Source organism: Lissotriton helveticus, chromosome 3_1, assembly GCF_964261635.1.
Source record: "Lissotriton helveticus chromosome 3_1, aLisHel1.1, whole genome shotgun sequence".
Taxonomy (NCBI): Eukaryota; Metazoa; Chordata; class Amphibia; order Caudata; family Salamandridae; genus Lissotriton; species Lissotriton helveticus.
In genome coordinates, this window is record NC_136061.1 from 127,652,479 (window position 1) to 127,664,810 (window position 12,332).

Below are 12,332 nucleotides of genomic sequence, written 5' to 3' on the forward strand. Positions count from 1 at the left end.
CAGTATGGATCCAAGAGGCATCTCCAGCTTGTTCGCACATGTGGGGTGACAGTGCGCCTACCCGACCTACCTTGATGGTGTCTGGGCGTGGCCATGGAAAGGTAGTGGTGAAAGTGACACTGATCAGCGGCCTCTATGCTGTTGGTGAGGCAGCCGTGGCACAATCAGAGTCCCGCCACACCCCAAGTGTTCCTGTGACCTGTACCCTGTGGGGTCATGACCTCAGTCACCTCAGCTGTCATACCTAATGCTGCATGCTCAAAGAGCATGAACGTCTTATCACTGACAATTGGCACATTACACTAATGTGCACAAGCTTCACGATCAAATATGCCCTATTCAGTATAGAGAGTTCTAGTTCGCTTCTGTTTAATTTGCAGCACCCCATTGGCTGGTGCCCTAATAATAAGTGAATAACTGATGAAATTGGTCAAATAACCCAATTGAACACAATTGAACTATTTGTTCACATGAGACATCTCACTCCGTCTCCACAACCCATAGCCCATAGAATTAACCAATCTGTCCTGCAAGTAGCCATGTGAAACGTCTTAGCTGCTGTATCAGGCGTGCATTGCTCATGGGATTACTCTAAGAGTGCACACCATGTGCTTGGATATCCTCTTGCGTTGGCTTTGTGCTGTGGGCTTTCTCTGCTTAGGTTCCACAGTGGGGCGTGCAGATGTTTGCACACTTACTGTTCCCCTGGTGGTGTTATATTCATCGTGAGAGCACCACTTGCTGTTTCAGAAATGCTCATTGCTGGGGGCACTGGCCGTGACTGGGCTATGTGAGTTATACTTATATATAATATATATGTGAATAATACTGCGTGCAGCAGACGCGTAGACCCGGCCCTGATAAATAAGTGCCGGTGCTAAGCACCGGCACAAATTAAGCACTGAGACTGGCAGAGCTGGCAGAGAGTACTTACCGTCTGCAGTTTGGGTGTGGGGGGTACTGAAGTCAAATCTGCTTAGAACTAAGGGTCTAGGCCTGCGCCACATCAACTGTAAAACATGAATTCATTCATCCATTTGAGCTGCAAGCAAAGACAAAATGTCTATTGCAGCAAGTTTGTTTTTTCCTACCAGTCTGTTGCAAAATGACAATATTCCTTCGAAAGGAGGGGAAACAACCTTCACAATGCAACTTTTACAACGCACTACCATTACAACGAAACTTTTACAACGCAAGATCCATTACATCGCATGCCATTACAATGCAACCATTACATCACATGATACTACAACGCATACCATTACAACGCATGTCATTACAACGCATACCATTACAATGCATGACACTACAACGCATAGTACCCTTACACTATCCAAAACTTACCCTACTGTTGCAACCCCTGGAGTTAGAATAGTAATTTTTACCCCTACACTATCCAACACTTACCCTACTGTTGCACCCCCTGGAGTTAGAATAGTAATTTTTACCTCTATACTATCCAATACTTACCAAACATGCAATGTAATGGTATGCGTTGTGATGGTATGCGTTGTAAAGGTAGTATGCGTTGCAATGGAATGCGTTGTAAAGGTAGTTTTTAGACAATTTGTTGTAATGGCATGCGTTGTAATGGAATGCATTGTAAAGGATGTTGCGTTGTAAAAAAATGTGTTGTAAAGGCATGCGTTGTAAAAGTATGCGTTGTAACGTCATACATCCGAAAGGAGAGAAGCATAAATAAGTAGAACTGACAACATCATAAGCAGCAACTGCAAGTGTATTTTTATTGAGAAAAGTTACCCTGGTTAGTGCATTTAGATTGTATGTGGGTGCGAATGGGTGCTTTTATGTCTGTTGCTACATATCCCCTGTGCACTTGCTTACCTATTGCCCTACATGTATTGGTGCCTGTGCACGGGTGTCCGTATGTCTAGTGTCTGCATGGATGGATGCTTGTATTTCAGCTTGCCTGTGTTCTTCAGCATCAGTACAGCTGTTGGTCTGTGAGCATAGAGCTTCTTTCAAAATGGACCCTGGCGGGTTTTACGTGTATCAAGCCATGGTGGTCCTGGATCAGGTGAGCAGAGCAGGCTTTCTAAACTCCCAGACTGCTCTGGTGCTGGTCAAGACCAACTCAAAAACAAAGTTAATCCCTGGTTGTATATGGTGGTCCAGTTCCAAGCATTGGATAACCCTGGTTTATCTTGGAACATAAGAGCATCGAGGGCTGTGGATAAACATCAGGTCAGCATCTCTGAAGCACTGGAGGCATCTGGAGTGGACTTCGCCCGTATACATTTCTCTCTGAACTAGATGTGGGTATTCCATGTTTCAAACATGATGGAAGTCGCTGACCATGTGTTTCTTTTGTCATTTTCTTTTTAGAGCGATCTAAAGGTGACACTGGTGCCGGAGAGGAGCTTGTATTACAAGGTAAAATATTTTTTTGATTCTGACACATCAGCCTCTTGCTTGTTGGAAAATTGCTGGAAATAATTCTCCTACATTTCAGGATACTGGGGACAGACACAATTTTTCCATGAACCTATAACCAGTCATTTTTAATCCTTTTATGTTGCTGTATGGCAGTGTTGTCACACACTAAATCCAGTCCCTGCAGCCTTTCCACTTGAGCTATTTGTATATCCCCAGGGAGGGGACATGGGGACTGAAATTGATTGATGCCTGCAGTCAATATTATCAGAGGTGTCACAGGAAGGCTGACCTGTGCACGTCCTTCAGCAGTGGTGGACACATGGAGCATCTTGAAGGAGGTAGGATGGCCACTGGGCAGCAGTGGCGGCTGGTGACATTTGAAAGTGGTGTGGCGTAAATGTTGGGGATGAGTTTACCTAAGTTCAGAGATGCAGAGGGAGCGGCGGGCGTGGGCGGCTTGTGGGGCAATGCCCCAGCGCCCTTAATGGACACACCACGACTGCTGGGCAGCCTCCAGCAGAGGGGTGGATTCATGCAGCTTCTTTGAGTTGATTTGGTGGATCCAGGTAAGAGCAGAAGGGCTGGATCCAGGGAAACGCCGGGGACCCATTGAAGAGTCTCCAACACGATTCATGGATTTAAGGAAGAGGCCCAACACATGGGGCTGACAAGAGGTCTCCAAGAACAATGCAGGATCCCATGCAACGTCCATGGATCTGCGGAAAAGGTTGCCGAGAGGAGAGTAGATCCGTCGTTCCCCAGGATAGTCCAATGTCCAGATGGTGGATCCGTGGTACAGCTCCCTGAAGAGCGAGTGGATTCATATCAGATACCACTACACAGAGGAAGGATCCATGGAGCAGAACCCAGCAGATACAGTAGTTTTAAGAGAAAGCCCAAAGCATAGCTGATGACTCTGTGGTGGCACCGATGACCACCTGCCATTGACGTGTTGTATCCATGTTTGAATGAACCCCCGACAGAGACGCTGGATCCATTCAGGAGCCTGCATGGAAGGTGGTGAATCCACAGAGATCCCCAGGATAATGTACTGCATCCATGCTTGGAAGAGCCTGAGGCGGGGTTCGGATGTTGATGGAAGTATCCATAGCAACAGTGCCAGATCCACGAGGAACATCACATTTTAGAGGTGGCGGATCAATGGAAGAGCTCCCCGCAGAAACCCTGGATCCGTGGAATACGCAGCAGGGATTCCATGGACCAGCCTTCGCATGAAGTGATGGAGTCAAGACAAATACTTTAATATAGAAACTCTAGGGCAAGCTCCGAGTGATGGCTGATGCGTGGAACGTGACACGAGGCATGGAGTGGTTACATCGGTAAACATTAGACACAGTGGTTGAATGGATGAATGGATGCACTTGGATGTCCGTGTCTGCTATATTTTTGTTTTTATACTTCATGTAGCATCCTTGCCTGCTGAAAACCAGCAAGTCCAGGGCAGTTTGGAAATTCTACCAATGTAAATACTGGTCTGAAGACTTTCAGTGCCCAGCGTTATACCCTCAAGTCCGACTTATTATTTTATTTTTAGGCCTGATTTATATACATCAGAATTTGGCTCATAGTTTGTGAAAAGTAATGACTCGCAAGGTGTGATTCACACATTATGATGTACCAAGATGCAGTGAATTGGGACGACAAATAATCATTATTTGAAGTCGTGAAATACTGAATGCAATTTGCAATTCAGTAAAGATCGCACATTGCTAACATCGCACTGACGGCCGCTGATCAAAGAATTAGCAAGTGAGTCAGTTGCACTGTGAGGGAAAGCAGAGGATACCTTGAGAACGTTACTGACGCGAATCCAAGCTTAAAATGGCAAGCACGGCAAGTTAGGAGGAACACGAGGATGGGCCACGCAGAAGGAAGTGCAAGTTCAACTAGAAGGGCCAGATATACGACCCTTACAATTTGCGAGTCGCAAATTGCTTTGTGTTGCGACTCGCAAATTCTAAATTACAACAGTGTCTCAGACACTGTTTGCGATTCCTAATGGGCTCACAAATTGCATGCCTCATTAATATTCATGAGACAGGTGCAATTTGCCCCCACATTGGGAACGGCTAGCACTCCCAGAAACGGTAGCCTGCTGGGGACCGAAGACCACCATGTCTGTGACTGCTTCTAAAATAAAGTAGGTTTTTTTTTCAAATGGATCACGTTTTCCTTAAAGAAAAACTAGATGCATTTAAAAAAGAAAAATGAAACCTTTCCGTTTAATTTTTTAAGAGTAGGCAGTGGTCCGTGGGATCACACCCTGCTCGTAAAAAATATTTTCACATCCATTCACAAAGGGGACAGGGTCCCCTGGGGGACCCCTTTCCGTTTGTGAGTGGCTTACCACCTAGTTGTAGTAGGCGGTAAACTGCGAGTGTTTTGTGACTGCAGTTGCGGTCACAAAGCAATTGTACATCGAAGTGCGCATCGCTATTAGGAAGGGACGCCCTTGGCATGCCCCTTCCTAATTGCGACTTGCAAACCCTATTTAGCGATTCGGTAACAGGTTACCGACTCGCAAAATTGGGTTTGGACATGCGGCAGACAAATTTTGTGGTCGCAAGTGGGCCGATTACCTGTTTGCGACCGCAAAAAAACAGTTGTGCATCTGGCCCGAAATCCCGGTGGTGGAGAGTGTTGTTGCGGAGAGACAATCTATTGTAGAGCCCGCAGAAAAGATGAATGGAAACCACATCAGAGAATTCATCAATGCCTTTGGAGTTCCCAGTGGTGCCACAGGTGATATAAGAAAGCCTTGTCATGATTTGTCATCCAATACCTTAGGAGCAGAGGCTTCTGGCACTGAATGGATTGCCACAGCACACAGGTCCTGGGCCTGGGCCTGGGCAGTGTGGCTCAGCCCACCAGCATGGGGCCCGCACCGGTGGTGTGTCCTGTTGATTCCCTAGTGATCCATTTGAAAGAAAGGTGTCTCCTTGCAATTAGGGTCAATGGGAGGGCCCCTCCTCCCCTGGCCTCTTAGGGATGATATCCGGAGACCTTGGGGAGGGAGACACTTCCTCTTGTCCCAATTGCAAGGAGACTATTCAAAGACACTGCAGGACACCCATTGTCCAGCATTTTAGCACCCACCACAGTTTAACTTTCAGCCAACAAGCAATCCTCACACCTTCAGCCCGAAAGGGTCTGTAAAAGAGGTGCTTGAAGTAGGCTGGGAGGAGGAGCTGCAGCCCAGGAGGAGTCTGCACCTCGCAGCTTCCTGAGCTGTGTCACTTATGTAAGTTAGAGGGGCCCCGCACATTCCCTTTTGGCCCGGGGCCCGCAAACCCTAGAATCGGCCCTGACAGCACAGGCAGCGGCTGTCTCACCAGGTGAGCTCCTGTTTCAGTATGTCAGTGACTTAATTATATTAAGGAGCTCAGGGCATTTTGATTTGGGATAACTGTGGACCTGCGACTAGTACAGTGCGAGTTCAGATGTGTGTGTCTCGAGTTCTACTTGGAAATCGTCTTTCTACACTGGTCTACGAAGAAAAAGCTGCACTCTCTAAGCACAACCACTAGATGGCAGAATACGCATAGCCGATATCAGGCAGCAGAACTAATGTTAACAGGTAGGTAATGTTTCCCTTTCAGCAGCACATCTGTACGAAATGGCACATCAGATAGTCAAGATTGGATAGAAAAATGTCTGCCACAGTTTTCACTGAGTTGTTAGCTCGTAAATATATGTGCATATAATGCCAGCTGCAAACAGCCTTCCTCCAGTCGATCATACTTATTAAACCAAAGGCCAGGGGGTGCATTTCATCTAGAGTGGTTTCCTGGTAACATTTATTGCTAGCTGCTAATATTCTGTGTTAGCACCCTGCGTAGAATATTGTGCTCCCTTGTAAAGATGAGTTTTTGTGCAGTAATCAGATGCCAGCAGTCCTGGGGCCTGCTGATCAGTCCAGGTGGCCCTCGGCCCCGCATATAATGTAGATCCAGCTGTTTTATCGGAACCTTGCTGTAACTAAATCTCAAATTCCGTTTACAGCACAAGAAATAAAAGCCACATAAAAAAGTATACATAGTAATCGAGTCACTGATTAATTCACATTTTCACAGTAGCACTGATACACAGATGCAGAAGGAGAGGGAATCCAGGTGTGGACCCAGTGAACTTGCGTTTGATCAGTCTGTGTGGACCCAGTGAACCTGCTTTTGATCTGTCTGTGTGGACTTGTTTTGAGCAGTCTCTCTGGACCCAGTGGACTTGCCTTTGAGCAGTCTGTGTGGACCCAGTGGATGTGGACTCAGTGGACCTGCTTTTGAGCAGTCTGTGTGGACTTGTTTTGAGCAGTCTCTGTGGACTTGCCTTTGAGCAGTCTGTGTGGACCCAGTGGATGTGGACTCAGTGGACCTGCTTTTGAGCAGTCTGTGTGGACTTGTTTTGAGCAGTCTCTGTGGACTTGCCTTTGAGCAGTCTGTGTGGACCCAGTGGATGTGGACTCAGTGGACCTGCTTTTGAGCAGTCTCTGTGGACTTGTTTTGAGCAGTCTCTGTGGACTTGCTTTTGAGCAGTCTGTGTGGACTTGTTTTGAGCAGTCTCTGTGGACCCTGTGGGCTTGCTTTTGAGCAGTCTGTGTGAACTCAGTGGATGTGGACCCAGTGGATGCGGAATCAGTGGGTTTGCTTTTGAGCAGTCTGTGTAGACCCAGCGTGCTTACTTTTGAGCAGTCTGTGTTATCTCATCTCTCCGTACAGTGTACTTCTTGAGGCTTCAGAAAGTAAAAGTTAGGTATCCTGTTTGGTGTTTACAACAGGATTTTCAGGCTGGTAACCAGACCCTTCTCTCAACAGTGTGCCCTGGCTCCTTGTCATACAGCCGCCAGTCCTCTATTACACAGACCCCATGCTGGCTTGTAAAGCCCGTGTGGCTGAGACCCACCTCCCCTGACCGGGTACCGTGCCAGTAGTATGAATTCCCAGCTGCCCGCGTCTCCTCTTGTGATCCTCTTCATCCGCTGCGGCTCAGACATTGTAGGGATGCTTGGTTCATCCCAGGCTTTGATGGTGACCTTTCTTGGGCTCTGTGATGTGACGCAAGTGACAGGTGTACGCAGGGGTCCCACAGCTGCACATGACCTTGGCGGTGTGCACCGCATAGTACCTGTGCTTGCGACTCTATACGCGTTATCTGCATACATGTACATGAACAAGACCTAACCAACTCTGTAGGTACTTGACCATACATTGAAACCATGTCAGAGCTTGCGCTGTAAACGCAGCTGAGGCCCAGAAAGCCCAGGTAGCTTCCCACTGGCCTCCATCGTCTTGAGTCAAAGTCAACCAATCATGGCCTTTTTACCTTTTAATTTCTCAATCGTGTTCTTTTGAGGCACAGAGTGAGTTCAGCTGAAAGAAAACACAACTGGCTGAAGGGGACTTACCTGACCTAGAAAGTGCTTTCTTTGCACTATTAAGACAGTAACATTATTTCAGATTTTTGAGCATTCAGTTCCTTGTTCAGTACAGCTGGTTGGATGGTAACTTTGGACTTCCTGGCTGTGTTGAAGTTCCCGTTGTGCATTGTGCTACATTGCAAATTCACTTGAAAGTGGGAACTGACGACTAGTTAAGCTACTGACTCATTGCACTAGTGACCTTGATTGACATACTTCGGCCTACTAAGTGACTAAGGGCCATATGTATTAAGGCCAAATGGGTTCGCGAACGGCAAAATTTGCAGAATTTCGACGTTTGCGAACCCATTTTTGCAAAATGGTATGTATGAAAGTATTTGGGTGCAAAATAAGGAATCGCAAAATTTGCCCTTCCTTATTTTGCGAGTGCAGTTAAGGAATCGCAAATTTTGCGATTCCTTAAATGCAATGTATGATGCAAAAAAAAAATCCAAAAGGCCCTTAAGGAATCGCAAATTACCACCAACTTGTAGTTGGTGGTAATTTGCGATTTCTTTTACAAATGCACTTTATGCAATTTGTAAAGGTGTCATGTGACGCTCATTCATGCCCTTAGGGCATACATGCCCTTAGGGCATGTATGTGCGCCATATGCGCACACATGTCATTTTCAGGGGTGCAGCAGGGTGTTCTTGAGACACCCCTGCACCCTTGAAATTATTCTCAATTTGCGATTAGCAAATTGCGAATCGCAAATTGAGAATAATTTCACATTCATTCCTATGGGCCTCCTGGCCCATAGACATGAATGGGAAATTATTCCTTAATTGCGATTAGCAATTTGCTAATCGCAATTAAGGAATTTTAAGGAATCGCTAATAAAAAGCGATTTTCTACATACATACCATTTTGCGATTTCTAAATAGCGATTCCTTAATATTCGCTATTAAGAAATCGCAAAAGGGTATGTTGATACATATGGCCCTAAATGTGAACTTGTCTTTAGAGAAAGCCATTCACTATGTTGTCTTTCTTTATTTTTCTGTGGTAAAATCAGTGCTGCGTTTCAACTGAATGTATCTTTAGTACTGCATGTTAGTAGTACCTTACCTATAGTTGAATCTAATACACACATAGCGACTTCCACTTTACAAGTCTTGATGTACACAAAGTGTGCCAAAACTCTTCTCTGTTAATTGATCAGTTTTTTGTGCAATATGGACCCTTTAATAACTGTCTATGAGAAGTGTGATCTCCGGGACACTCCCTTTCTTACTCTACTGACTCAGAAATGATTTACCTTCCAAGGCAAACATTCAGCATTGTGTGTTCTGTAATCTAACTAGGTCTACCGGGACTGACAGCCCCTCCTGGCCCCCCTGGACCTGTAGGACTTCCGGGCCCCCCAGGAGCCAAAGGTGATCAAGGCCAGATTGGTGACAGTGGACCAGCGGGTCCCCCAGGTATGGCATGCATATTTCAGATATTTCCTAAGGTATGTCCTTCTTCTTTGTAGATTGGCAGTAAGAGTGAAGGGAAGGGCGGTCGCCTGTATTATGCTTTACAGAGTGGTCTTGACAATATTTTGCATTTTTCAAACAAATGTGCAACAGAGGTGTTTCACATCATACATAATACAGGGCCTATCGGTTCATGCATTCATTCAGACCCAAATAATGATCCCAAGGGTTACAAAGCAGAAAGCGAACAAGCAGCGGTACCTTCATTAGATACATTTATAAGGACTGATTCGAAATTGAACTTTCCTAAATAGTTACATTGAACATCTGCCATGGATGTGGTCTTCGTGGAGCAACATGTGCCACCTCTTGTGTTCTGAGGCACCATCCTTGCTAATCCCAACATTATGAGCAGTAGCCAGCAGTGCTTAATTTGAGCCAGTGGTTTATGGTGTTCGGCCCCAGCACGTACGCAGCCTGCCACATGGTGGCAATGTTTGGCCAATTTAGAGTTGAGCACAGCAACAGCTGTTTATGAATCCAATTTACATTAAAATGAATTCTACCAGCTGCCAAAGCCATTCTTACAGTTTTGGGGCCCTGGAATAGTCTGAATTGTCACACGTGTAGGAGGATGATAGTTACAAATTGATAATATAATTGGAAGAGCTGGCAGGGTCAATGGTTGGTGCAAGCTGCAGGGGCCTCCTGACAACAGCCCTAGAAGTTAATGGTTTTTTTGGGTCAAATTAAGCACTGGTGGCAAGTTGCGTCTGGCCATTAATTAATCTAAAAATAGTTTTGCCTTTCAAAATATATTTCCGATGAACCACACCGGGGAAAGTTCTCAACTGACGAAACTTTTATCAGAAATGCAAACTCATGAAGAGCCGGCGGAATGATAAGTTAATTCTCTTTTTCAGCCTGTAGAGTCAGAAACCTGTTGTTCTTGATCATCAGAGGTGCTTGTGTTGACCAATGATTAGCTTCTGTGTGACCCTGTGAAGGTGGCCATCATCCTAAGAAGTCTGAAACCTCTCCAGTCTGCCTGCCAGTGGAAAACTGAACCCTTCCTCCTTCCTCTGGTTCTTGTAATATTTGCAGAAATTATTCTCATGATGATCTTGGCACAGATTTTTTGTCCCTTCAAGCGCTAGGAGAGAATAACTTCTGCACATCTATTCAAAGATCAGTGGTGGCTAGCATGTACCGAGGTTGGTGGGGCAGGGGACACAAAAAAATAAACAACATAAAATACACTTACCCTCCTGTGCAACGGTCGTACTCCTCCGTCCGGCTTCTCTGAAGGCAGGCTCCAAAGTGGGAACCAGTCAGCTCCCCTTACTAGTCCTGATGCTGCTCTCACCAGCATGAGAAGTACCAGGATTGGAGGGAGCGGCCTCACTCACTGCTCTCAGTAGCACTGGGGGCCGGTGCTTTCTCTAACCCAGCTGCCTTAGACAACTCGGTTAGAGAAGATTAAAATGCACATATCTGGCTGGACGTTGCAAGGTGGCCGGCCAAAGGTACATGCACATTTTAAAGTGCACAGGCAGCCACTGGCCCGTCCTGTCACTCAGTTTGGGATGGGTCGTTTGCTGAAAAACAAATAAATAAATAAACTTTATTACCATTTTATTTTTCCGCTTTTCTTTGTGGGGCGACGCTCCTCTGTTTAAACAGAGGAGCCGCCCCTGTCCAAGATTCTAGGACCGCTATCCCAAACTTCCTCTCCGTCAAATAATGGAAGCCTGGTTTTCGAGGAGTACAGTTGATCGCAATTAACATTAAAAATATGAACTCATAGTGAATTCACCAAATCATTTTTAGGTGTGCACCATAACCACTAACCACATTTAAGCTTTTGCACAAAATAAGACAATGTTATGATGAGGTCAGGATAAAATGGCTGCAAATGCGTGGATCACAAGGAGGAGCGCACCAGCAGGTCCCTGCAGGTGTAGCTAGCTAAACAGAACCTAAGAAGGCAGTGAGAAATCTTCGTCCCATTTCAGTGCGATCGTTGTGATGTATTGAAGATCATAAAATCTAAAGCAATTAATGTATTAACAGCTCGTAGCATGAAACTCCAAAATAAGGGTCGATGACGTAAATCATGGAGGAGGAGTCAGTGTAAATGGGCTCAGCAAAGCCTTCTGAAACAATGTGAGCTTGAATCACCCTTGAACCTTCAGGGGGAAAGAGTGCATACTCTTGGCACTACAGTTGGGATAGCCATTCACTGATCTCTAGCAGTGCCTGGATCCCCCTCCAGAGCGATAAGCCGCACTATACAAATATTGATTTATTGATTGATTGATAGATGGATGAACTCTACTTCATTTGTGGTGCAGGGCGCTCAATAGTTGTACGCCCCTCTGTACAAGGCTGGGCTCGAAACATGGCCTAGAACCTCCTGGTATATCGACCTGCGACCCGGGTATGTCATTATCAAGGCTCAAGTCCTTGCAAAGCCTACTAAGCTGCTGGTGCCTACTTTGTATGCTGGGCATCTCCCAGTAGTCATGGAGACTGCGTACCACTTGATGCACCAGAAGTGACCCTTACATGAGTCCAAGGTGAACCTCTGGATACAGGTCACATCTCTATCAAAACACACCAAGCCTGATTTAGACCTTTTTGGAGGGGTCCTCCGTGACAAACGTGACAGATATCCTGTCCACCTTATTACAAGTGCATTAGGAAATAATGATTTTGCAACAAGGCACCCCGGGTATCCGTCATGTTTATGATGAAATACTCGTCCACCAAACTCTAATTCTGGCCCAAAGTCAGGGACCCATCATGACACAAGCCCACATGAGTGGGCACTAGTCAGTGTTGCGGAGTGGCCTTGCTACCGCTATGATTTGCAAAATACTAACTAGGTGCTGGTTAAATGTGATCTGAGGTGGTGCATTAAAACAAATAAATCCTATTGGTTGGATATTGAATCGTTGATCCTGAAGACTCCCAGGCTCTAGAAACATACGTCCAATGCTTCTGTGTTTAAGCACCTGAGGGTTCAGAACCAATCTTCTAGCAGCCTCAGGTATTCATGTTAAAAGGAATGAGAACTCCTC

At 45.8% G+C, this 12,332-nt stretch overlaps 1 protein-coding gene across 1 annotated transcript in view; it reads left to right on the top strand.

Moving 5' to 3' along the window:
- The window catches only part of COL26A1 (collagen type XXVI alpha 1 chain), a 715,305-nt gene that overhangs the window by 634,126 nt on the left and 68,847 nt on the right, over positions 1-12,332 (top strand). The window contains exons 6-7 of the mRNA XM_078679370.1: positions 2,347-2,394; positions 9,136-9,252. Of these exons, the coding sequence (XP_078535496.1) occupies positions 2,347-2,394; positions 9,136-9,252 (165 nt within the window). The remainder of the gene's footprint in view (positions 1-2,346; positions 2,395-9,135; positions 9,253-12,332) is intronic.